The sequence below is a fragment of the Salvelinus alpinus genome, chromosome 1, assembly GCF_045679555.1.
Source record: "Salvelinus alpinus chromosome 1, SLU_Salpinus.1, whole genome shotgun sequence".
NCBI lineage: Eukaryota > Metazoa > Chordata > Actinopteri > Salmoniformes > Salmonidae > Salvelinus > Salvelinus alpinus.
Genome location: NC_092086.1, coordinates 52,822,468 through 52,850,303, shown reverse-complemented (window position 1 = coordinate 52,850,303; position 27,836 = coordinate 52,822,468). Strand labels below are relative to the sequence as shown.

The 27,836-nt window shown below is 40.1% G+C and overlaps 1 protein-coding gene across 1 annotated transcript; it reads left to right on the top strand.

The window, feature by feature from the left end:
• Positions 1-5,364: 5,364 nt before the first annotated feature.
• On the top strand, positions 5,365-24,853 carry LOC139580335 (uncharacterized). Its single transcript, XM_071408895.1, has 8 exons — positions 5,365-5,606; positions 14,036-14,065; positions 14,428-14,748; positions 14,906-15,217; positions 15,518-15,814; positions 22,336-22,656; positions 22,826-22,963; positions 23,151-24,853. The coding sequence occupies exons 1-8, from the start codon at positions 5,576-5,578 to the stop codon at positions 23,414-23,416; spliced, it is 1,716 nt and encodes a 571-aa protein (XP_071264996.1). The 5' UTR covers positions 5,365-5,575; the 3' UTR covers positions 23,417-24,853.
• The last annotated feature ends 2,983 nt before the right edge of the window (positions 24,854-27,836 follow it).

Sequence of the window (27,836 nt, the reverse complement as noted above, 5' to 3'; positions counted from 1 at the left end):
GGGGTAAAGGGGTCGACAAGACGCACGTCTTTCTGCAGGGAACTAGACAGACAGACTGCTGGACACTGGGCACGAGTCATCCCTAAATGTTGTCAGGGACAGTTTACAACTTTGAGACAGATTTTTTTTCTTACAAAAGATATGGAAAAAGTAATGATTGCAATTTGAATTGTCCAAGTGGAATGATGCATAAAAGAAGAGTTGCCATCTTTTTCTCAGTATTTTTCTCACTGTTCTAAGAGCTTAGATGTTATTTGTGATTTCCCCCCACCTCCCCAGACCTAATGTTTTGTTCTCTTCGTTTCACCCAGGAATATCAGCACACTAAGTAGTCACAGTGGAAATGTGTGTTTTTTCTATCAAAAGATAAGTAGAACAAAAATGATGACACGATTTGAGATGCAATTCACTTTATGCACTAGACCTCTTGCACTGTCACGTTCACAAGTTGGATCAAATTGATACACAAAACACAAATTGGACCAGGCTGGGTTGGCATCTCTCTGTTTTGTTCCATTTACAGCATTTTGTTTTTTCATGGGAGAAAAGGAAACGTAGTGGTTCTATGATCTAGAGTCAAGTTGTCGTGGAGTTATGAAGATGACCTGTAAGAAAGTAGCAGCCATGAAATAATGTACATAAGATGTATTCCTTTGTTTTTAAAGTACATGGAGTCTAGCCAATTTTTACTTTGTCAAAGCATTTTATGTAGAGAGCAGCAGTAAAATAACAATGACCAATAAGTCTGTGATCCCCTTCTCCCCCCTTCTCCTAACTTGGTCCCTCCCTCATTCCACGTCTGTATAGTGTATGTATTATGTATTACCCCCCAACAGCGCTGCCTCTGTAATGCATCACCTATCTTTACAACACCACTGCCTCAGTACTGTAGCACATTGTCAATATCTATGCCCTGCCCTCCCATTACCCCCCACCATCAGTCAAACTCTACCACGTTACCAGAATGCTCACATTGTAGCACATTGTCAATATCTATGTGCTCCCATTACCCCCCATGACAGGTCTATGTGCTCCCATTACCCCCCATGGCGGGATAAGAAGAAAGAGGGTCATGTGCTATGTGTTCCATGAGATTCTGTCATATGTAAGACCCTAAATATTCATCTTCAAATAAATGACGAAAGATATAAATGTACTGCACCTTGCAAAAGTATTCATCCCCCTTGGCGTTATTCCTATTTTGTTGCATTACAACCTGTAATTTAAAAATATTTTAAATTGGATTTCATGTAATGGACATACACAAAATCATCCAAATTGGTGAAATGAAAAAAATTACTTGTTTCCAAAAATTCTACAAAATAAAGAATGGAAAAGTGGTGCGTGCATATCCCGCCCGTATTCACCCCCTTTGATACAAAGCCCCTAAATAAGATCTGGTGCAACCAATTCCCTTCAGAAGTTACATTAGTCAAATAAAGTCCACCTGTCTAAGTGTCACATGATCTCAGTATATATACACCTGTTCTGAAAGGCCCCAGAATCTGCAACACCACTAAGCAAAGGGCAGCACCAAGCAAAGCGGCACCATGAAGACCAAGGAGCTCTCCAAACTGTGCTCCATTCATCTTTATGTTGATCTTGACTAGTCTCCCAGTCCCTGCCGCTGAAAAACATCTCTACAGCATGATGCTGCCATCACCATGCTTCACCATAGGGAGGGTGCCAGGTTTCATCCAGATGTGACAAAAGGCATTCAGGCCAAAGAGTTCAATCTTGGTTTCATCGGACCAGAGAATCTTGTTTCTCATAGTCTTGGAGTCCCTTCCCTTAGGTGCCTTTTGGGCAGCACCTACAATAACAAATACAAGATTCAGAGACCCTTAAAGGGTTATACTACAGTTTTTGTTTGGGGGGGGGGGCTTATTTTTTAAGTTCCTTATTGGCTTCTCAATTTGTGTATATGTTGTGTAATTTGTAAGATATTACTTGTTCGATATTAAGGCACTGTCAGAGCTAGATGCACAAGTATTTTTGTTACACCCACTAATTACATGCATGTGACCAATAAAATGTGATTTAGTTTAGACAATACATTTAGTGTACAAAACATTAGGAACACCTGCTATTTCCATGACAGACTGACCAGGTGAATCCAGGTGGAAGTTATGATCCCTTATTGATGTCACTTGTTAAATCCACTTCAATCAGTGTAGAAGTGTCACACTCGTCATAATGATTGGACCAAGATGCAGCGTGGTTTGTTTCCAGCCCTTTTATTAGGAAGAGAAAAACTCAAAGAACAAAAACGCGCACAAACGAAACGTGCCGCTGATATAATGCTCGCTGGCAACTATACCTAGACAAGATCCCACAAAGGGGAAATGGCTACCTAAATATGATCCCCAATCAGAGACAACGATAAACAGCTGCCTCTGATTGGGAAAAATACCAGGCCAACATAGATATCTAATTCCCCTAGATAACCCACCCTTAATCACACACCGACCTAACCAACAGAGAATAAACAGCTCTCTATGGTCAGGGCGTGACAAGATGAGGGAGGAGACAGCTTAAAGCAGGATTTTTAAGCCTTGAGACAATTGAGATGGTTAGTGTATGTGTGCCATTCAGTGAGTGAATGGGCAGGACAAAAGATTTAAGTATCTTTGAGTGGGTTATGGTAGAAGGTGCCAGGCGTGTGTCAAGAACTGCGATGCTGCTGGGTTTTTCACACCCAACAGTTTCCCATGTGTATCAAGAATGGTCCACCACCCAAAGAACATCTAGCCAACCTGACACAACTGTTGGAAGCATTCATGGGGGGTGCAACACAATATTAGGAAGGTGTTCTTTACGTTTTGCACACTCAGTGTGTATCTGCTGTACCAGTCAAAAGTTTGGACACACCTACTCATTCAAGGGTTTTTCTCTCTTTTTAATAGTTTCTTCATTGTAGAATAATTGTGAAGACATCAAAACGATAAAATAAAACATATGGAATCATGTAGTAACCAAAAAAAGTGTTGAACAAATCAAAATATATTTTAATATTTGAGATTCTTCAAAGTAGCCAACGTTTGCCTTGATGACAACTTTGCACATTCTTGGCATTCTCTCAACCAGCTTCACAAGGTAGTCACCCGGAATGCATTTCAATTAACAGGTGTGCCTTGTTGAAAGTTAATTTGTGGTCTTTCTTTCCTTCTTAATCCGTTTGAGCCAATCAGTTGTGTTGTGACAAGGTAGGGGTGGTATACAAAAGATAGCCCTATTTGGTAAAAGTCCATATTATGGCAAGAACAGCTCAAATAAGCAAAGAGAAACGACAGTCCATCATTATTTTAAGACATGAAGGTCAGTCAATGCGGAACATTTCAAGAACTTTTAAAGTTTCTTCAAGCGCAGTCGCAAAAACCATAAAGTGCTATGATGAAACTGGCTCTCATGAGGACCGCCACAAGAATGGAAGACCCAGAGTTACCTCTGCTGCAGAGGATAAGTTCATTAGAGTTACCAGCCTCAGATCATATCCGAAATAAATCCTTCACAGAGTTCATGTAACAGACACATCCCTAAATCAACTGTTCAGAGGAGACTGTGTGAATCAGGTCTTCATGGTCGTATTGCTGCAAAGAAACCACTAGTGAAGGACATCAATAGTAAGAAGAGACTTGCTTGGGCCAAGAAACATGAGCAATTGACATTAGACTGGTGGAAATCTGTCCTTTGGTCTCATGAGTCCAAATTTGAGATTTTTTGGTTCCAACTGCCGTGTCTTTATGAGACGCAGAGTAGGTGCGTAGATTATCTCTGCATGTGTGGTTCCCACCGTGAAGCATGGAGGAGGAAGTGTGATGGTGTGGGAGTGCTTTGCTGATTGTTGTGATTCATTTAGAATTCAAGGCACACTTAACCAGCATGGCTACCACAGTATTCTGCAGCAATACGCCATCCCACCTGGTTTGCGCTTAGTGGGACAATAATTTGTTTTCAACTGGACAATGGCCCAACATACCTCCAGGCTGTGTAAGGGCTATTTGACCAAGAAGGAGAGTGATGGAGTGCTGCATCAGATGACCTGGCCTCCACAATCCCCCGACCTCAACCCAATTGAGATGGTTTGGGACGAGTTGGACATCAGAGTGAAGGAAAAGCAGCCAACAAGTGCTCACCATATGTGGGTACTCCTTCAAGACTGTTGGAAAGGCATTCCAGGTGAAGCTTGTTGAGAGAATGCCAAGAGTGTGCAAAGCTGTCATCAAGGCAAAGTGTGGCTACTTTGAAGAATCGAAAATCTAAAATACATTTTGATATCCATATGTGTTCCATATGTGTTATTTTATAGTTTTGATGTCTTCACTATTATTCTACTATGTAGAACATAGTACAAATAAAGAAAATCTCTTGAATGAGTAGGTGTGTCCAAACTTTTGACTGGTACTGTATGTTTTATATATAAATAAATAATTGTATGTATAGCTCCATCATTGTGTTTTATGGGTCTGATATTCTTGGTTAAAAAAATAAATGAAATGGGGTTTGTGGTGTTGAGCTCAGTGTTGTGTACCGGCGCAGTTTTGTGAAATCAGCGACCAGACCAGAGACTAACCACATAAGTGGTTAGTGGGCTGGGATTTCCTGTTTCATGACAGTGTACTGCTTTTCTCTGTTATGGTAATGTTAACACCAGAAAGTGTGTAGAAGATCACATCTTGATCTTGTAATGCAATCGGATGCACAACCAGCATTTGGGGATAAAATACATAAACAACTGTTTTGATTATGCAAGATCATTGTGTGATCTTCGACATACTTTCCGGCATTAGCATTAACACACATTGTGTGTTTTTAAATGTTGTTTCTTAACTCCGGGGGGGCTCCACCATTTTTTAAACCTTTATTTAACTAGTCAAGTCAGTTAAGAACAAATTCTTATTTACAATGACGGCCTAAGAATAGTGGGTTAACTGCCTTGTTCAGGGGCAGAATGACAGATTTTTACCTTGTCAGCTCAAGGATTCAATCAAGCAACCTTTTGGTTACTGGCCCAATCCTCTAACCATTAGGCTACCTGCCCACTTTCAGAGCAGCATTTCAGTGGACCTGGGACTATGGTAGATCACGTTACAAGAACAAACACAAGATTCAGAGAACATTTAAGGGTTATACTACAATTTTTGTTTGAGGGGGTGACTTATTTTTTAGGTTCTGTGCTTTTCTTATTGGCCCCTCAGTTTATTTTCAGGTTTTATGGGTTTCATATTATTTGTTTAACAAATGAAACAAATGGTGTTTGTGGCGTTGAGCTCAGTGTTGAGCTCAGTTTAGTGGAATCGGTGGCCAGTAGTGGGCCAGGATTTCCTGTTTTGTGACAGTGTGACTCTGAAAGTGTGTAGAAGATAACGCATTGATATTTTTTACATGGATGTAGCATTGCCAGACCATGGTAATTTATCTCTCAATTTTGGTTCAGCAGAATTTTGGTTGTATTGTTGGTTGAGTCCATTGTATTGTAACTTGAAAATAGTTCAATCTGGGGTAAAAATTGCAATTTACTGCCAAGTGTTGGAGAGAATCATATCTGATATCGGAGGACATTACAAGGACCAAGATGGTGACAATTCTACTCTTTATGGCATTAGGTGAGTCTTTGTGTATTACAATAACTAAGTTTTCATAAAGGAAGGTCTTTCAAGTGCCTCTCATGAATAACAATTTACTCTATATATAGATTGGTATCTGTTGTCTCTGTGACTTCTGCTATATCCAAGTACAGTATATATTGTTTCTTTCTAGCTTAGCCTTGTTTCAATAGGCTATGATTTATGTACTGGATTTACTAATGTCTGCAAAGGAATTTTAACGTGCTAAATTTGTGGATTTTGGTCTCCATGAATTGATGATATTGCTCACGAGCGACTTGGTAGACAGTCACAAAATCAAACTGACCTATAACAAAGGATTAATTTCCAGTTCTCATGTCTACTTTCTTGGCTCACACAACTGTGACTTCAAAGTTAAAAATATGTGTGCTTTGCGGACCTATACTGGAAAAGTTGAGAAATGTTGCAATTATTGCAATTATTAAAATGTAGCGAAATAGGATCTTGAAACTGCGGAGAGGATAACACCGGTCCATCTACGCGAAAAATTACACTGATTAATTCTCTAGTGATATCGTAGTTTACATATTTATTAATGGTCTAGAATCGTCTTTCAAGTCACACGAGAATTTTTTTAATTTGAAATGGCAAACCAAAGTTAAATAGGCATAGGGTTGGGGTCAATTTCAATTCTTGAATTCACTCATGAAGTGGAGAATTTACATTGTTGAAATTTTGAAATGAATTCAATCTTAAAGTTTTGGAATTGTGTTTGGACTGTTTTGAATTGGAATTCAATTAGAATTCAATATTTTGTACATTTCCCAGTTAATTGAATGAATGGGAAAGTTTTCAGACCCCTTCCCCTTTTCCACCTTTTGTTACGTTACAGGCTTATTTTAAAAAGGATTAAATAAAACATTTTCCTCATCAATCTACACAGAATACACTATATTGAAAAAGCGAAAACAGGTTTTTAGAATTTCTGCAAACTTATAAAAAGTAAAAAACAGAGACCTTATTTACATAAGTATTCAGAACCTTTGCTATAAGACTCTACAATGAGCTCAGGTGTATCTTGTTTCCATTGATCATCCTTGAGAAGTATCTAGAACTTGATTTGAGTCCACTTGTGGGAAAGTCAATTGATTGGACATGATTTGGAAAGGCACACCCCTGTCTATATAAGGTCCCACAGTTGACAGTGCATGTCAGAGCAAACACCAAACCATGAGGTAGAAGGAATTGTCCGTACAGTTCCTAGTCAGTATTGTGTCAAGGCACAGATCCGGGGAAGGGTACCAAAACAGTTCTGCAGCATTGAAGGTCCCCAAGAACACAGGGACTCCACAATTCTTAAATGGAAAAAGTTTAGAACAACTAAAACTCTTCCTAGAGCCAAACTCAGGGAGGTGACCAAGAACCCAATGGTAACTCTCACAGAGCTCCAGAGTACCTCTGTGGAGATGGGAGAACCTTGCAGAAGGACAGCCATCTATGCAGCACTCCACCAATCAGGCCTTTATGGTAGAGTGGCCAGAAGGAAGCTACTCTTCAGTAAAAGGCACATGACAGCCCGCTTGGAGTTTGCCAAAAGGCACCTAAGGGAAGGGACTCCAAGACTATGAGAAACAAGATTCTCTGGTCCGATGAAACCAAGATTGAACTCTTTGGCCTGAATGCCTATTGTCACATCTGGATGAAACCTGGCACCCTCCCTATGGTGAAGCATGGTGATGGCAGCATCATGCTGTAGAGATGTTTTTCAGCGGCAGGGACTGGGAGACTAGTCAAGATCAACATAAAGATGAATGGAGCAAAGTACAGAGAGATCCTTGATGAAAACCTGCTCCAGAGCTCTCAGGACCTCAGACTGTGCTCAAGGTTCACCTTCCAACAGGACAACGACCCTAAGCACAACGCAGGTGTGGCTTTGAGACGAGTCTCTGAATGTTCTTGATTGGCCCAGCCAGAGCCCGGACTTGAACCTGATCGAACATCTCTGGAGAGACCTGAAAATAGCTCTACAGCGACACTCCCCAAACAACCTGGCAGAGCTTGAGAAGATCAGCAGAGAAGAATGGGAGAAACTCCTCAAATACAGGTGTACCAAGCTTGTTGTGTCATACCCAAGAAGGCTCGAGGCTGTAATCGCTGCCAAAGGTGCTTCAACAAAGTACTAAGTAAAGGGTCTGAATACTTATGTAAATGTAATGTTTCCCATTTCACCAGTTCTTTCCATTAAAGGCGAAGGTCCAGGACCTGTGGTCGGCCTACTGAGGATGGAGGTTTTTCTCTCTCCTTGAGAAAGGTCCAGCCTAAGAGGTCCAGCTTGAGAGGTCCAGCAGGATAAGAGGCTAAGAACTAAGAGAGTGAGGGGGAGACATTCATTACGAATGGCGCCGGAGATGGCTGCTAGCCAATTGTGCTACTGTGTGTGTTTTTCGCATTATTTATAACTTATTTTGTACATAATATTTCTGCCACCATCTCTTATGACAGTTATTACTCACCTCGTACTGGACAAAGATTTTTTCTATAACAAGTGGGACGCAAAGGATTTACTTGAGACACCCGACAAGGCCCAAATCCAAACTGAGCTAAAGGGTAGAGCTGCCGCTTTCAAGGAGCGGGAGTCTAACCAGGAAGCTGATAAGAAATCCCTCTATGCCCTCCGACGAACCATCAAACAGGCAAAGCGTCAATACAGCACTAAGATCGAATCGTACTAGACCGGCTCCGATGCTCGTCGGATGTGGTAGGGCTTGCAAACTATTGCAGACTACAAAGGGAAGCACAGGCGAGAACTGCCCAGTGACACGAGCCTACCAGAAGAGCTATATTACTTCTATGCTCACTTCGAGACAAGCAACACTGAAGTATGCATGAGAGCGTCAGCTGTTCCGGACGACTGTGTGATCGCACTCTCCGTAGCCGATGTGACTAAACCCTTTAAACAGGTCAACATTCACAAGGCCGAAGTGCCAGACTGATTACCAGGACGTGTACTCCTAGTATGCGCTGACCAACTGGCAATTGTCTTCACTGACTTTTTCAACCTGCCCCTGACCAAATCTGTAATACCAAAATGTTTCAAGAAGACCACCATAGTCCCTGCCCAAGAACACTAAGGTAATCTTCCTAAATGACTACTGATCTTTAGCACTCACGTCTATAGCGCTGAAGTGCTTTGAAAGGCTGGTCCTGGTGCCAGGATAACAACCTCTCCCTCAATGTGATCAAGATAAATGAGATGATTGTGGAATACAGGAAAAGGAGGACCGAGTACGCCCATATTCTCATCGACGGGTCTGTAGTGGAGCAGGTTGTGAGCTTCAAGTTCCTTGGTGTCCACATCACCAACAAACTATCATGGTCCAAACACACCAAGACACGACAACGCCTATTCCCCCTCAGGAGACTGAAAAGATTTGGCATGGGTCCTCAGATCCTCAAAAAGTTCTACAGCTTCATTATCAAGAGCATCCTGCCTGGTTGCATCACTGCCTGGTATGGCAACTGCTTGGCCTCTGACCTTAAGGCACTACAGAGGGTAGTGCGTACAGCCCAGTACATCACTGGGGCCAAGCTTCCTGCCATCCAGGACCTCTATACAAGGCAGTGTCAGAGGAAGGCCCTAAAAATGGTCAAAGACTCCAGCCACCCTAGTTTTAAACTGTTCTTTCTGCTACCGCACGGCAAGTGGTACTGGAGTGACAAGTCTAGGTCTAAAAGGCTTAACAGCTTCTACCCCCAAGCCGTAAGACTCCTGACCAGCTAATCAGATGGCTACCCAGACTATTTGCATTGTCCGCCCCCCCATTTACACTGCTGCTACTCTCTTTTTGTTATCTATGCATAGTCATTTTAACTCTACCTACATGTACAGTATATATTACCTCAATTACCTCGACTAACCTGTGTCCCCCGCACATTGACTCTGTACCGGTACCCCCTGTATATAGCCTCGCTACTGTTATTTTACTGCTGTTCTTTAATTATTTGTTACTTTTATTTTCCATTTTTTACCTATCTATTTTTACTTAACACTTATTTTTCCTAAACTGCATTGTTGGTTAAGGGCTTGTAAGTAAGCCTTTCACTGTAGGGTCTACTCCTGTTGTATTCTGCGTATGTGACAAATAAAATGTGATTTGATTTGAGACAGCAGAGTATCACACCTAGGTGTGAAGGGACACTTTTATATCTCTCTGTCTTGGAGAGAGAGAAAAGGGTAACCAGTGAAGAATAAACACCATTGTATTTACAACCCATATTTATGTTTATTTATTTTCCCTTTTGTACTTTAACTAGTTAAACATCGTAACAACACTTTATATATACATAATATGACATTTGAAATGTCTTTGTTCTCTTGGAACTTTAGTGAGTGTAATGTTTACAGTACTGTTCATTTTTTATTGTTTATTTAACTTTTGTTTATCTATTACACTTGATTAAAATCAAACCCTTATTAAAGAGACATGCAGAGAGTAATATCTCAGTAGCTGTAACATAAACTATATGTAAATAATTAAATGTAAATAAATGTAACATAAACTATATGTTACATACAGTGTTGGGGAGTAGTTCCACTTCACTTAATTCAACTAGTAATTTAACTACATTTTGATTAGTAGTTTATCTAAATTCAAATCTTCTTTTCAGTAGTTAATTACTATTTTGCCATGTTGCTAACGGTGTAGTTAACTACTGGAACCTACTGTTTTTGTTTTATCTCCCGAACCACTGGGCTAAGCCGATGCACTCTCTCTCTCTGGCTGTCACATAGATCTCCCTACACTGGTAACATTTACATTTACATTTAAGTCATTTAGCAGACGCTCTTATCCAGAGCGACTTACAAATTGGTGCATTCACCTTATGATATCCAGTGGAACAACCACTGGATATCTGTAACATCTGACAATAGAGTTATGTGTTCTTTCAGTCATGTTTATTTTATTTTGTATTGTATGACATTTCAGATTTAGATATCATTATTTAGCAAGAGTTCGATTTGATGTAGTGAATTACTTTTTCAAAGTTATTCTCTCAACGGTAGCTGTCACGCCTGCTCCCGCTCTCCCTCTCCAGGGAGCGCCAGACTGCCTATCATTACGCACACCTGTCACCTACATTACGCGCACCTGCGCCTCATTGGACCCACCTGAACTCCATCATTATTTGATTGCCTCCCCTTTATCTGTCTGTTTCCTCTGTTTGTTCCCTGTGTCTGCATTGATGTCGTTATTTTGACCCCTGTCCAGACGCTGTTCCTGTCCTGTTTCTTGTCAGTTATTTATTAAATGTTCTCCCTGTACCTGCTTCCTGTCTCCAGCGTCAATCCTCACAGGTAGTTACAGTGGGGAGAACAAGTATTTGATACACTGACGATTTTGCAGGTTTTCCTACTTACAAAGCATGTAGAGGTCTGTAATTTTTATCATAGGTACACTTCAACTGTGAGACACGGAATCTAAAACAAAAATCCAGAAAATCACATTGTATGATTTTTAAGTAATTAATTTGCATTTTATTGCATGACATAAGTATTTGATCACCTACCAACCAGTAAGAATTCCGGCTCTCACAGACCTGTTAGTTTTTCTTTAAGAAGCCCTCCTGTTCTCCACTCATTACCTGTATTAACTGCACCTGTCTGAACTCGTTACCTGTATAAAAGACACCTGTCCACACACTCAATCAAACAGACTCCAACCTCTCCACAATGGCCAAGACCAGAGAGCTGTGTAAGGACATCAGGGATACAATTGTAGACCTGCACAAGGCTGGGATGGGCTACAGGACAATAGGCAAGCAGCTTGGTGAGAAGGAAACAACTGTTGGCGCAATTATTAGAAAATGGAAGAAGTTCAAGATGACGGTCAATCACCCTCGGTCTGGGGCTCCATGCAAGATTTCACCTCGTGGGGCATCAATGATCATGAGGAAGGTGAGGGATCAGCCCAGAACTACACGGCAGGACCTGGTCAATGACCTGAAGAGAGCTGGGACCACAGTCTCAAAGAAAACCATTAGTAACACACTACGCCGTCATGGATTAAAATCCTGCAGCGCACGCAAGGTCCCCCTGCTTAAGCCAGTGCATGTCCAGGCCTGTCTGAAGTTTGCCAATGACCATCTGGATGATCCAGAGGAGGAATGGGAGAAGGTCATGTGGTCTGATGAGACAAAAATAGAGCTTTTTGGTCTAAACTCCACTCGCCGTGTTTGGAGGAAGAAGAAGGTTGAGTACAACCCCAAGAACACCCTCCCAACCGTGAAGCATGGAGGTGGAAACATAATTCTTTGGGGATGCTTTTCTGCAAAGGGGACAGGACGACTGCACCGTATTGAGGGGAGGATGGATGGGGCCATGTATCGCGAGATCTTGGCCAAAAACCTCCTTCCCTCAGTAAGAGCATTGAAGATGGGTCGTGGCTGGATCTTCCAGCATGACAACGACCCGAAACACACAGCCAGGGCAACTAAGGAGTGGCTCCGTAAGAAGCATCTCAAGGTCCTGGAGTGGCCTAGCCAGTCTCCAGACCTGAACCCAATAGAAAATCTTTGGAGGGAGCTGAACGTCCGTATTGCCCACCGACAGCCCCGAAACCTGAAGGATCTGGAGAAGGTATGTATGGAGGAGTGGGCCAAAATCCCTGCTGCAGTGTGTGCAAACCTGGTCACTAACTACAGGAAACGTATGATCTTTGTAATTTGTAATTGCAAACAAAGGTTTCTGTACCAAATATTAAGTTCTGCTTTTCTGATGTATCAAATACTTATGTCATGCAATAAAATGCAAATTAATTACTTAAAAATCATACAATGTGATTTTCTGGATTTTTGTTTTAGATTCCGTCTCTCACAGTTGAAGTGTACCTATGATAAAAATTACAGACCTCTACATGCTTTGTAAGTAGGAAAACCTGCAAAATCGGCAGTGTATCAAATACTTGTTCTCCCCACTGTATATATATATATTTTTTACAGCTTTTCTGCTACATATACATACATTTACATACACATTTGACATACATGGTACTTTTATATAAAGCAGTCACGTTACAATAATACATTACCAAACATAAACTCTTTAATCCCAACCCTCAGCCACTCTCAGCCCATCCCACCTATCACCATAGACCCCCCTCGTTTGGTTTCCATGTGCCATATATTTTTCAATTGTGCTGTGATGTTTTTACATAATTTTTGAAACTTTCTAATCGTATAGTATCCACAGATTGTAAGCTAAAGATGAAAACCTTTCGTACGAGTATTATTAGATTATTTATTGACTAACTATGGCTTTCCAAATCGCCCAACACTGCTATTTGTAAGGTTAATTTTAAGTGCATGTTATGATTTTTTTTAACCATTCCTGAACCTGTGACCAGAAACAAGCTACATAGGGGTAATACCAGAATAAATGATCTATTGATTCTCTCTCTTCGCAGCGAAATCTACAGAGCTGAGATTGTTGTATGCCCCATATATATATATATATAGCATTCTGTTGGTGGCAAGAATTGTATATAATCATTTAAATTGAAAAACTCTAAGTGTTGAATCAAGTGTTATTTCTTTGTACCAGTTCATAAATCATGTGCCATGGAATCGATACATCGGAAATCTCTTCCCATTTATTTTACGGCGCAGCTGTCAACATTTTTGTCCTCAAGTGAAACTGGTATTTTTTCTATTTTTGCCGATTCCTTTCAGCCAATTTGTGTCTTTAATATATGGCAGGCAAATAAGTTACCTGTGTATCAAATACTTCTTCTCCCCACTGTACATTGTAACTGAACTTTTTACTCCAGTGTGAAGTAACTGGTAGCAGCTAAACTATATTTTCAGTAGCTTCCTCAACACTGCTGACATTTTATATCAGGAAATAACATCAAGTCAACATCAAGTGGAGAAACTATTTCACAAAATAGTGTTGAGAGTCATTAATAGCATTTAGCAGAAAGCAGGACTAGCTGATTTTTAAACAAAGGAATTAGGCCATTTTGTGTGAAACTGATACATTATTTTATCTGTATACTAAACAGAAGTCTGTGAGAGTCTGGCAAATGTCAACCACGACAAGTTCACTACTGTACATGAGACACAGGGCAGTTTCAGGGCAGTTTCATAAAGGAAATCCTTGAGCTCGATATATACCAAACTATCTGTCTTTACAGATGGTGTAAATACCACAACAGCATATGCAAATAATGTTTGCTTGCCTGGTTTATGTTTAAAATAGTTTATAAATATGTAAATAACTATCTAGATACAGCTTACTAACATTTACAAATGTAGCAATAACAATTCAGAAATGGTGAACAAACTTACATATAAAAAACAATTAGGATTTTTTAATGACATTATTATGAGCTGTTATCCATTTAGAAATGGCATTCTCAGTAAATGTTTTTAATTGTAATGTTTTGGTTGTATGTGTTTCTCCCCAACAGCTCATCAAATGGTCAAATCTTCATTGGCAGGTAAGTGTTCCTGTGGGGCGGCAGGTAGCTTAGTGGTTAAAGCGTTGGGCCAGTAACTGAAAAGTTGCTCGATCGAATCCCTGAGCTGACAAGGTAAAAATATGTCGTTCTGCTCCTGAACAAGGCAGTTAACCCACTGTTCCTCGTCCGTCATTGTAAATAAGAATTTGTTCTTACCTGACTTGCCTAGTTAAATAAAAGAAAAACATGAACACAAGTCTCAAAGGTTTTAAAATGCTGTTAAAGTCCAAAAAGGTTAATTAACACGTTTGAAACAGCTTTGACAACTGGCAGTGTTAAATTGCGTATTTGCTTATTAATAATTATACATTTTTCCTAACATCTCTTTTCCTCTTTGTGAGCTGGTGAAGAGATCCGGCTGGTCAATGGCACTAGTCGCTGCTCGGGGACAGTGGAGATTCTTTACGAGGGCCAGTGGGGAAGAGTGTGTGGCCAGAAGTGGGACGTCGACGATGCCAATGTGGTGTGTGGCCAGCTGGGCTGTGGGAGGGCTGTGAGTGTCCAAGGTAGTGTCCACTTAGGTCAGGGAAGTGGTGGCAGGCCGACTTGGCTGGATGATGTTGGGTGTAAAGGCAGTGAGAGCTCCCTCACAGAATGCTCACATGGAGGATTGAAACACCATGACTGTTTACAGTCTCAAGATGCCAAAGTTGTCTGCTCAGGTAAAAGTCCCTCTGTGTTGCTATTGTGGTTAATGAAAGTCTAAATACCTTGATTATACTTGTGTCAACTTGGCATTGATTTAGTTGAATATGATACTGAAATGCATTTATTTTCTCCCACATTGTCAAATGTTTTTAATTTTTCTTTAATTCCTAGTTAAACCTAATATCAGACTGGTCAATGGGAGTGACCTCTGCTCTGGGAGGGTGGAGGTCTATCAAATTGGTCACTGGCGAACCGTGTGTAATGACATGTGGGATTTGAATGACTCTGCTGTGACCTGCAGACAGCTTGGCTGTGGGAATGCTGTTAGTGCCCCAGAGAGGGGCTACTTTGGTCAAGGCAGTGGGCCCATTTGGCAGGATGATGTTGGCTGCTCTGGCAGTGAGTGCTCCATCACGCAGTGCCCACACACAGGAGGAACACATAACTGTAGTCATGGTAATGACACAGGTGTTATTTGTTCAGGTAAGGGAGTCTCTTTTCCTTGTCTAGACTTGAGTTTTGGTTTGAATGGTTTGAATTGTGCAAGAATGTCTCATCAGAGAGAAAATCCTAAAAAGCATACTACTGCAGTATTATAGCCTGTTCTGCCACCTACTGGAGACTTTGACTGTTGCACAAAGAATCTTAACCCAGGCCAGACTTGGTGCTATGTGACCAGATGGGGGCAGCCTAGATCAGAGCAGGTGTCTAAGACAGTATGAAGACCAGTAGATAGGTTGTGATTACTGTTGCCTAACTAAACTACATGTCTTTGACCAACAGGTGTTGTCTTGCAGAAGCCTTCACTCTCCACAGACCCTTCCTATTCTGCCTTCTTGCATGGAGAGGATGTCCAACTCACCTGCACTCTTCCATCCCGTATCCTCTGTAATGCTGTGGAGTTCATCTTCTATCTGAATGGAGACTCTGTCATGAATGTGACCGTTGGATCCTCACAGCCCAGGGCTACTTTAACAAAGTTTAAGATGGATGCTTCACACCAGGGCAGTTACCGCTGTCTCTACAGAACCCTCTCCAACAGCCAAGCCATCAGCTCCCCTTACAGCAACGTTACTAAAGGTGAGGTGGTAGTTGGGAAATAAGTGTTGCCTAATCTACAGTGAGCTTCAAAAGTATTAGGACCGTGACAAATACTTCGTTTTGGCTCTGTACTCCAGCGGTTTAGATTTGAAATGATACAATGACTGAGGTCAAAGTGCAGACTGTCAGCTTTAATTTGAAGGTATGTTCATTCATATCAGGGAACCGTTTAGAAATTACAGCACTTTTTGTACCTAGTCCACCCATTTTACGGGACCAAAAGTACTGCGACAAACTCACTTATACAGTATGTGTATTAAAGTCATCAAAAGTTGAGTATTTGGTTCCATATTCCTAGCATGCAATGATTACATCACGCTTGTGACTCTACAAACTTGTTGGATGCATTTGCTGTTTGTTTTGGTTATGTTTCAGATTATTTTGTGGGGTATGATACTTGTTTCTTACTTTCTCACTCATCATTATTCACAATTTATTCTGGACTATCCGTAAACATGGTAGAACATTAATGTAGAAGTGTTTAGAAACATATTCTATTCTTATTTAAAATAAAGGTAAATCCAAAATGACACAATACACTTACCATTAATTTCTATTGGGTGTATTATTGTGGCACCGGTGGCACAAAATCAAAGGTCTGACTGCTTGGAGATGCTTGGGATATGGTCACTACATGGGACCAGGTTGTGGGTGTTTCAGGGGAAGGGGGTATATCTGACCTCCATCATCTAGGACGTGACAATGGTTAATCAAATCTGCCCACTTGTTTTGCAGGCCTTCTCATACAGCTGCAACTGTATATGCATTTGCAAATCAAGACCTTTCTTGAGTTGGGCTCTGGGACTGTGCAACTGCTGAGAATCTGAGTCTGTGGTTGTTGTGGGGGAAAGGGGTTGAATGTGTATCCCACAACTGTTGCGAGGGAGTAGAAGATGTTAGAGACAATACAGGATGATTCACAATAATTGTTTGCTAATATAATAATTGCTTGCCATACTGTAATTTTGGTAATGGTGAGACTGGTGAGAGGTAAAAATCCTTTGCATAAATTGCCTACATTACTACAACTATTAATAGCTAATTATGGAAAATAAGAAACAGGATTTTAAAATATAAATAGATTTTTTTGATGGCTATATATAATACAAATCGAGGTGAGAGCGATGGAAATGCATTTGACGGTTGATCTGCTTCTCTGTGGGTGGCACTGTGCTCTTTTCGAAGGATGGGTCCCGGTCTCTCCGGGGCTATGGGATCCGGGGGGTGGTCTGCCGGGCATTGGGATGACAACCCAACTCTGGTTGAGGAGAGGGGTATTAGCGGGTGGAATAGTGGGGACCAATTGGAGGTTTACTTAGTAGCAATGCAAATATCGTGGTACAGCTATATAGACACTCAATCATCATGTTACTTTTTAATGGTATGTTTACAGACATATATTTTGATAAATAGAATGTAAACTTGTGTCTCATTATGGTAAGTGGTGAAATAAGTATAGCCAGTTATAATTGTAATGGCTTAGCAGATAATAAGAAAAGACGATCAGTATTTACCTCGCTAAAAGAGAAGGAATATAATATCTATTGTTTACAGGAAACTCATTCAACAATTTTAGATGAAGTTTTGTGGAAAAAGGACTGTGGGGCAAAATATGGGCAAGGAAATTCAAAAGGGGTGATGATATTAATTAACAGTAATTTTGATGCAAATGTGCAAATTGTCCAAACAGATCATTAAGGTAGATGGATGATTTTAAATGTTATTGGACAGTAAACAGATTTGGCTTATTAACCTATAGCGTCCAAATAATGATGATCCAAGCTTAATTGAAAATATATATTAGAATTTATCAACTCTATAAGCAACACTAGACTCTATTATTATGGTGGGGGATTTTAATACGGTTTTAAATACCTCCATGGACCATAATGGAAATCACCCTACAAACTATCACCCTCAGGCACTTAAGGAAATCATGATTGTCATGTTGGAATTCGTGGATATATGGAGGCTTAAATACCCTGACCTAGTGAGATATACATGGCGGAGGCTTAATTAAGCTAGTCGTCTTGATTACTTTCTTATGTCATTCTCTCTGGCACCAAAAGTTTTAAAGTGTTGATAGGGGACAGAATGCGGCCGGATCATCACATAGTTGGCATATATATTACTCTTACAGAATTTTCACGTGGGCGAGGATATTGGAAATTGAACCAAAGCCTACTAGATGATAACTTGTTTATAACTAGGACAGAAGAATTTATAACTTACTTTTTCCGACATAACATAGGTACAGCAGATCCCCCTTATTGTATGGGACACTTTTAAATGTGCCTTTAGGGGCCATGCAATTCAGTACTCATCTATAAAACAGTTAGATCTAACAGTACAGTTAGATAGCAATAGAAACTGTACCATAGAGGCACAGAATAAGTTAGAGGAAAAAGACAAGAAAGAAAGATCCAGTGTAATATATTATAAAAAATAAAGCAAACTGGATGGGATATGGGGAAAAATTTACCAAATTCTTTTTCCATCTTCAACATAGAAATGACACCAATTTGTTTTTTATTGAAACTTGTTACAAATGAAGGAGTCACGCATGATTCACCAAATGATATTTTGAAAGAGGAAGTAAAGTACTTTAAGAATATGTTTTCGTTTCAGTCTCCACTAACCGAAGCTAATTGTATGGATTTTGGATCACTGAAAAATTCAACTTTTACATTACCGTGTAGTTTACCAATAAAATGGTCTGACGGGGATGTGGACATACTCGGTATACAATCCCAAAAGAAAGAAATGATCTCACTCCAATACATTTTTATAGAAAGTTAGCAAAAATATATAAGATCTTGCTACCATGGAAAGGAAAATCACCCTTATTAACTCTTTAGTCATGTCACAGTTTACCTATTTGCTTATGGTTTTGCCTACACCTAGAGACCTGCTTTTTAAATTATATGAACAAAAAATATTCAATTTATTTGGAATGGCAAGCCAGACAAAATTAAAAGGGCCTACTTATATAAAGAATATGAATTCGGAGGGCAGAAATTATTAAAGCATTAGACCTCTCACTAAAGGCATCAGTCATACAAAAGTTATACTTAAATCCGAAATTGTTCTCTAGTAAATTATTAAGAATGTCTCACCCCATGTTCAAGAATGGCCTTTTTCCCTTTATTCAGATTACAACTGCTCACTTTCAGTTATTTGAAAATGAAATCATCTCCAATATTGTTATTTTTTAAACAAGCCTTAGAAAGTTGGTTGCAATTTCAGTTTAATCCACATGAAAAGACAGAACAAATAATACAACAACTATTGTGGTTAAATTCAAATATACTAACTGATTAATTAAAGAGAACTTATTTTTCAATAAAATGTATAATTTTTGTAAATTATATCATAAATAGGACTAGTGGAGTTGTCACACATGCAGCTAACATAGACATATGGAAATGTATGCTCTACCCAGAATTACAACCAACTAATTGCAGCATTACCACAAAAATGGAAGAGGCAAGAAAATTGTGATAGATAAAAACATATACCAATTTCATTTAAGGACCAAAAAATGTACAGCTGTGCCATATAAATTGTAGAATAGTTGGGAAGAGATTTTCAATGTACTTATTCCTGAGCACATGGTTTATGAATTGACATGCAAAACAATGCCGGATTCAAAACGTCAAATATTTCAATTATTATACAAAATTCTTGCAACCAATAGAATGTTATGTATATGGGGGATAAAATCTTCCCAGCTCTGCAGATTTTGCTGTGAGGAGGCAGAGTCATTAGATCATTTATTTTGGTACTGTCCATATGTAGCTCGTTTTTGGTCACAGGTTCAGTAATGGCTGAAGAATTGCAACATTTACCTAGAACTAACGCTGCAGATAGCAATACTGGGTGATTTGAAAAGTCAAAGTCAATCAATAATATAATAATTATTTTTGCAAAAATGTTTCTTTAATTTACAATCTGTAGAAGCTATGATAATAAAAAGGTTCAGTACTTTTGTGAAGCATCACAGCACAGTTGAAAAATATATGGCAAATAGAAATCCAAAAATGGATCTTGTTAGAGATAGATGGGAGGGGTTGAATGGAGCTGAAGAATGGGACTAATGACAAGTGTCATGTTTGCTCCCGCTCTTCCCTTCCCCTGGCGCTTGAGGGCGCCAGATTACCCTGCATCACACGCTCCTGCCATCCATCACCCACACCTGCCTTCTCTCGTCACTCGCATCAGCGTTAATGGACTCACCTGGACTCACTTATTACATGTTAATTTCCTCCCCTATATTTGTCTGTTCCCTTGCTCTGTTCCCTGCTGCTGCATTGATTGTTTCTTGTCTAAGTTTTTGTTTGCTGACGCTGTGCTTGTCTCGTTATATGTCCGTCATTTATTAAATGTTACTCCCCGTACCTGCTTCGTCTCTCCAGCGTCATTTTGCGTGACAAAGAGAACCAATGTAAAACATAATGTGTCTGTAAAATGTATATAGGTTCAGAAATTTTGTGAAATAGCAGTTACAAATAGATATCAAAATGGAAGGACTAAAAACAAACAAAATATAACTATTTTAAAATAGATAGTATCTGTAAAATGTGTATAATATGTATAAACTGAAGGTAGAAGCCTAAGTGTTATTGTTTACTAGTTTACTCCAATTGGGGGAAGGGTGGTAGGGTTTGTGGGGAATAATAAAGGTACAGTATAATCTAAAAAAGTGTGTATGTATGTACAGTATGTTTGAGGAATTTTAATTATGAGATGTCTGTTTGAATTTGGCGCCCTGCACTTTCACTGGCTGTTGTCATATCATCCCGTTAACGATTGCAGCCATAAGAAGCCATGCACATGTACACTACCGGTCAAAAGTTATAGAACACATACTCATTCAAGGGTTTTTCTTTATTTCTACTATTTTCTACATTGTAGAATAATAGTGATGACATCAAAACTGTGAAACAACACATAGAATCATGTAGTAACCAAAAAAGTGTTAATCAACTCAAAATATATTTTATATTTGAGATTCTTCAAATAGCCACCATTTGCCTTGATGACAACTTTGTACACTCTTGGTTGCTTTCATGTTGTCATGTGTTGCTGCCTTGCTATGTTGTCTTAGGTCTCTCTTTATGTAGTGTTATGGTGTATTGCTTGTCGTGATGTGTGTTTTGTCCTATTTATATATACATTTTTAAAATCCCGCCATCATTGTAAATAAGAATTTGTTCTTAACTGACTTGCCTAGTTAAATAAAATAAAATTCTCTCAACCAAATACACATGCGGAGATCATCGGTTGGAACCAAAAATCTCCAATTTGGACTCTAGACCATGGACAGATTTCCACCTGTAATGTTCATTGCTCATTTCTTGGCCCAAGCAAGTCTCCTCTTATTGGTATCCTTTTAGTAGTGGTTTCTTTGCAGCAATTTGGCCATGAAGGCCTGATTCACGCAGTCTCCTCTAAACAGTTGATGTTGAGATGTGTCTGTTAGTTGAAATCTGTCACATTTATTTGGGCGGGAATTTCTGAGGCTGGTAACTCTAATGAACTTATCCTCTGCAGCAGAGGTAACTCTGGGTCTTCCATTCCTGTGGCGGTCCTCATGAGAGCCAGTTTCATCATAGCGCTTGATGGCTTTTGCGACTGCACTTGAAGAAACTTTCAAAGTTCTTAATTTTCCGTATTGACTGACCTTCATGTCTTAAAGTAATGATGGACTGTTTCTCTTTGCTTATTTGAGCTGTTCTTGCCATAATACGGACTTGGTTTTTTACCAAATTGGGCTATCTTCTGTATACCCCCCTACCTTGTCACAACACAACTAATTGGCTCAAACGCATTAAGAAGGAAAGAAATTACACAAATTAACTTAACACAGCACACGTGTTAATTGAAGTGCATTCCAGGTGACAACCTCATGAAGCTGGTTGAGAGAATGCCAAGTGTGTGCAAAGCTGTCATCGAGGCAAAGGGTGGCTAATTTGAAGAATTTCAAATATAAAATATATTTTGATTTTTTTTACACTTTTTTTGGTTACTACATGATTCCATATGTGTTATTTCATAGTTTTGACGTCTTCACTATGCTACAATGTAGAAAATATTAAAAATTAAGAGAACCTTGAATGAGTAAGTGTTGTAAAACTTTTGAGTAAGTGTTGTGAATTTGTCCCAATACCTTTGGTCCCCTAAAATGGGGACGTTGTACAGAAGTGCTGTAATTCCTAAACGGTTCACCCGATATGGATGAATAAACCCTCAAATTAAAGTGGACAGTCTGCATTTTAACCTCATATTCATTTTATTATTTCAAATCCAAAGTGCTGGAGTACAGAGCCAAAACATTTGTCACTGTCCGAAAACTTTTGGAGCTCACTGTATATATTTAAAATTCAGAGCCTTGATAGGGACGAGAGACTGATTACCTTGTCCATCACACACATTTCTCAGTCAGAAGGTGTGAATATGGAATCACATGACTTTCAAATTGCTGTTTACTTCCTTCCCAGTGGTCCTGCTACAGCCCAACATCTCTCTCAGTCCTCCAAATGGAGGGATGTTTTGGGAACCTCAGGGGCCAGAGGTGACCAGGGGCCACAGCTTCTCCATCACCTGCTCCATTCAGCCACAGTATCCTGGAGGCCTCTTCTACCTGGACTTCTCTGGGTCCAACAGGACTGAAACTAAGCCAGCAGTCAACTACTCTGCCTCCTTCCACTTCCCTGTTGCAGAGTATACAGACCAGGGGAAATACAGCTGCAGCTATGTAGTCAACGTCTCCACCCAGTCATTCAGGTCGGCTAATAGTGAACTAGCTGTCACCATTAGAGGTAAAGTAACGCATGCTTTAAAAAAACGTGTTTAAAAACGTGAGAAGAATCATAGTGTTGTAAGATTTATAATCCTTCACGTCACTTTTTTTGTTTGTTTTTATATCCTATGAATTTGCCAAGTCTTGATCTGTAGGTCTAAATCTTGAAATACCTACATTTTCTTCAGCATTCATGGTCCCCATCATTGTCTCTGGAGGGATTGGTGGGGTAGCACTGCTGTTTCTGCTTCTTCTAGTCATCTGTCTAGTCATCTGGAGGACAAGGATGAACAGAAAGCCATCTACAGAGACTGACCAGGGAGAATGTAAGTGATTTCACTATACTGTAAACTCAAAGGCTGAATATAAACTTGATTTACGCCTTGAGCCTGACAAGTTAAAGCAGCATCTCAAATTCGGCCCAAAGACTTTTGAAATAATTTTCTTTGTAAGGCTTTTTTCCCCCTTGAGTTTGCTGTAACGAAAATTCATGAGCAAACTGTTATGCAACAGGTATTGACAACAGACACAACAGAGGGGAGGACGACGAAGAGGAAGAGGACTATGTGAATGTTGAAAACGTCTGTTGCCAGAGAGGTCTGGAGGGAGTGAAGGGTGCAAAGAAGAATGAGAAGGAGAAAGGGCAGAGCTATGGAAAATCAGAGGATGTCTATGACAACGAGGAGGGAAACACTCAAAGAAATGTTTGCGGGTGTTCGAATGAGAAAATGAACAGTGAAGACGATGATGAAGATGATTATGTTAATGTCTCTGCTTAGGACAATGCTGTAGCACAGGCAGGTGTGTCAGTTGGGTATAGCTTAAGACCAAAAATGTAAAAGTAGGCTACAAAAAAAGTTGACTAAAATCATTCAAATCCACCATTAAAATGCAACGTCTGTTTAGCGTATCTATCGGCTGGCTTTAAGACTATGCAGCAATTAGCTCGGAGGGAAGCTGCCAGCCTGTGTACCTTTCGCTCAGCATCGAGCAGAGACAGTACCCAACAGCTTGCTTCAGGTCAGCTATTTAGGCAGTTCGCCGATTGCTTTTGAATTTGATGTCGGCATTTGAACTTGGCCTTGTAAGCCTCACAGCCAGTTTTATGCACCGGCTACTTATATATTGATGTCGGCATAGGCGGCGCAGCCAGTAGGCTAGGGGAAGATAAGCTTCCCCTAATGTAAATAGAATGACATTTCCAAACTTAGCTATATAATTACTTGTGCCTTATACAGAAATAAATAACATCATTACAAATACCACACCAGAGAATTTGATTTGACCATAGAGAATCATTAGCTTCTTTTAAAAATGAGCTGTTTGTTTTAAATGAGTAATTTGGGCAGCAGGCGGCAAATAGACTACAAAATAGTTGATTGTTGAGTTGCAGCAGTCAGTGAAAAGCAGTTTAGTAGGCCTATATCAATATTTCAAAATACAATCATGGGAAAAACATAGTTTAGAAAGCAAATGGCTATTGCTGAAAAGAAAGGACTCTAGTTTGTCTTCTGAACTCCCATTTGAGTAAACAGTAGCCTCTTATTGGCACCAGAGGAGAGCATCAACCATATCCCCAATGAGTGCACCATATTCACTGCCTTTATCATTGGATCCCCAAAAATTTGGGGAGACAATTCCCTCCTCCAGGCTAGATGGATGTCATATTGGCGAATTTGTGACTCCTTTTTGTAGGCCTAGATTAGATAGTTACGTTCAAGACAAGGTTGTTTTTACTCATCTGTTTGTGTGTCAGCAGAGTAGGCTACTAATTTTTGTCGTATTGAAAAATGTTGCTTATTTCTCCAGTCATATAAAGTGTAGTAGAATTTCACAAAATGTGTTCAGAAAAAGGCAAAATGTTTCCTGTGCAAAGAAAGGAGAAGAAACGTCTCTGATTATGTCATTGCGCGCTCCGAAATGCATTGTTCAGAATTTTCTGTTTTGCTTACAGTGATTGAGTTATGTGGTTAACCTAAATTATGACTTTGCAGTCTACTCATCACATTAGCAATAGTAGCCTATATTGCATTAGTCCGCAAATGCGATAGTAGATGCATGAAACCCCTTTATTACACTGAACCAAAATGTAACAATTTCTAAGATTTTACTGAGTTACAGTTCATCTAAGGGAAACAGTCAATTGAAATGAATTAATTAATTAGGCCCTAATCTATGGATTTCACATTACTGGAAATACAGATATTTTAACCCTTGTGTGTTTTTTTTATTTTATTCACCCAATGTTTGCGAGTCTGATGGCCCCACAACGTTATTGGGGTTTTAAAACAATACAGCCATAACAATTTACGTAAAAATACTCAATACTTAGATGTTGACTTATATCAATTACAAGCAATAAAGACAATTTACATGGTTCAAATTTGCCATTTACCCCTGGTAGATCACATTTAGTAATAAAAGCTCTATTTGTTTTATTAAATAATCAAGACATGGGTGGAATAAATCATGTTTATCTTGAACAAATATAAAAGAAACAAGGTTTTTCATCACTATTAATGTTTATTGCTTTGAATTGAACAAATTGTAAGGACAAATTTTACGTAGTATTCTACGGAAATTATACATTTCCCTATTGAACACAAATGAAGGCCGGTCTACACACCACATGAGGCAGAGTTTTACTGTGTGAGCTGCACATGTATTTCTTGCACTTGATGCATGTGTACTGTGTCTTCCTGTCCTTCTTGGGTCCACACACATCGCAGCGCTTCTTCTTGTTGCTAACGGCTGCAATCTAGAATGATGAAAACACTTAGTTCAGGAATTTGACTAACATCTCACTCACTCACATATATAGTTTCACCAGGCTAAGGTAGGAGAGTCAGACACACACACATGCAAAAACATCACTCACACTTACTTCTGATATTGGAGTTGTTGGTTCTGTGGGTCGGGCAAATGGGGCACCAGCATCTTCCTCCTGAATCTTCTTCACGATGGCTGCAGAAGCTGGTGTCCTTGGGATATGTTGCCTCCTCTGGAGAAAGAGCCATCTCCCCTGGAGCTTCCCTCTGTTCTAATCTGGGTTCAATGCCATCCAGATGACAAACGCATTGTACGCCAAGATGTTATCACAAGTGGCCAGCGTAGGGTTCTTCTTTTGCAGCTGTAGCCAATCACCAGCTTGTCTAAATTGTCCACCCCTCCTTTTGTGGCATTGTAATCCATTATGATTTCTGGTTTTTGATGTTCCTGCCCACATATTCTCCCATCCCTATGCAGTGTACTCATGAGTACCACATTTCTGCCTTTCTTTGGCACGTAAGACATTAGCGATGTGTCTGACGTGAACACAAACTTAGAGGAATTGATAGGTCTCTTCTGTGTATTCAACAGCTGAGGTGGGAGCTCTGGCTTGTTTTTTCATACTGTTCCTACCATCGTCAGCTTCCTCTTGAGGAGCTCCTGTCCCATCTTGTGCAAAGTAAAAAAAAGTTATTGCATCCCTGTGTCACGTCCAGGACAACCTGTATCCCTTGGTTTTTCTCAGGTGCTCCTCCAGCTGGCTTCTCCGTATAATCTTGCAAGTTCCACACATATTATGAAGTAGAATCACAGGCAGCCAAGATCTTGATTCTATATTTTGCGGGTTTAGATGGTATGTACTGCCTGAAGGGGCAGTGGTCTCTAAATGGCATAAGCTGCTCATCAACAGTAATGTTGGGCCCAGGGTTATAAAACAGGGGAAGGCGGTCCACCCACTTGTCCCACACTGACCTGATTGCAGCTAGCTTGTTTCTCTGCTGCTGAGCTGGTCTGGTGTCTCGGTTATCGAAGCAGATAATCCTAGAAATAATGTGGAACTTTTCCAGAAACATTGTTGCGGTGAAAAGTTCTCTGACAATTTCTGCATCCCACAGAGATTCTGTGGATTCCCCCATTGGATCTGAAAACACCAGCAAGAATAAGAACCCCAAAGTATGCATGTAAATTAGTTTGGTCCATCTCCTTCCATCTCTCTCCAAAACATGCCTTCCCTCCAAATTAGTGCAGTCCAGAATGATTTTCTGGATGGTGTCTGGGATGAACAGTTCAAAGAAGACTTTTTGTCCTGCACATGAGTAACCACCATCCGCGTCGGCCCTGGTTGCATCCTTATCACATTGGCAGCCATGCAGGATGGTTCATTCCTTCGGCATTTTTTTTACATCCATTTTTCTCCTCCTGCAGGCTGCTGATGAGCTGGTAGCTGATGGGCTGGTCCTGGGGCTGGCTGCTGACGGCTGGTCCTGGGGCTGGCTGAGGGTCAATCTCATCCTCTTCTTCCAACTCACTGTCAGACTCTGAATTGACAGAGACATGATCCTCATATTTGGAAAATTCTTCTTCTTCCAAAGTGGAAGACGCTCCTTCCACACTAGTTTCTCTCTCTGCAGAGCAGAGATGATTTATGCCATACTGATTGTGGTAAGGAGCCACACATGCAAAGCTATTTATTTGTTGTGTCCCTCCCCCAATTTGCACCTGGCTGGGGTAGAGTGTGGGAAAATACAGAATTATTTTACAATGTATTGAAATAATGTATTGTAAAACATTGTGCAGGTTCACACACTACAAAAGGTAAAGAGTGCGAGAAAAGTGGGAGGCAGGAAGATGCAGGAAGACAGGTTCTTGTTGCTATGTTGAAACAGCAGGCACAGGGAGGAGGAAGACAGAGTGAACGCACACACACTTTTGTTACCCTGGGGTCCAGTGGAGCCAAACACCACATATGTAATATAAATTGTGTAGGGGGGTGCACAGTGTGCACTCAATGAAAATTTGTTATTTTACAGAAATGAGCCAAGGCCAATGAGTCGCAGGTTTAAAAAAAAAAAAATGTATTGTATAATTTTTATTTTAATAAACATTGAAAATGGGTCCCACAGACCTGAACACCACACAAGGGTTAAAAAAAAGTAGGGGCCTGGATCAGAAAACCGGTCAGTATCTGGTGGGACCACCATTTGCCTCATGCAGCACGACATATCCTTCACATAGAGTTGATCATGCTGTTGATTGTGGCCTGTGGAATATTGTCCCACTCCTCAACAATGGCTGCGCGAAGTTGCTGGATATTGGCGGGAACTGGAACATGTCACTCACGTCGATTCAGAGCATCCCAAACATGCTCAATGGGTGTCATGTCTAGTGAGTATGCTGGCCATGGAAGAACTAGGACATTTTCAGCTTCCA

Excerpts from the sequence above, each read along its gene's own strand:
- LOC139580335 (XM_071408895.1), top strand. The coding sequence starts at position 5,576 with ATGGTGACAATTCTACTCTTTATGGCATTAG. Across the intron at positions 14,066-14,427 it reads GGTCAAATCTTCATTGGCAG|CTGGTGAAGAGATCCGGCTG; the intron begins GTAAGTGTTCCT and ends CCTCTTTGTGAG. Across the intron at positions 22,657-22,825 it reads ACTAGCTGTCACCATTAGAG|CATTCATGGTCCCCATCATT; the intron begins GTAAAGTAACGC and ends CATTTTCTTCAG.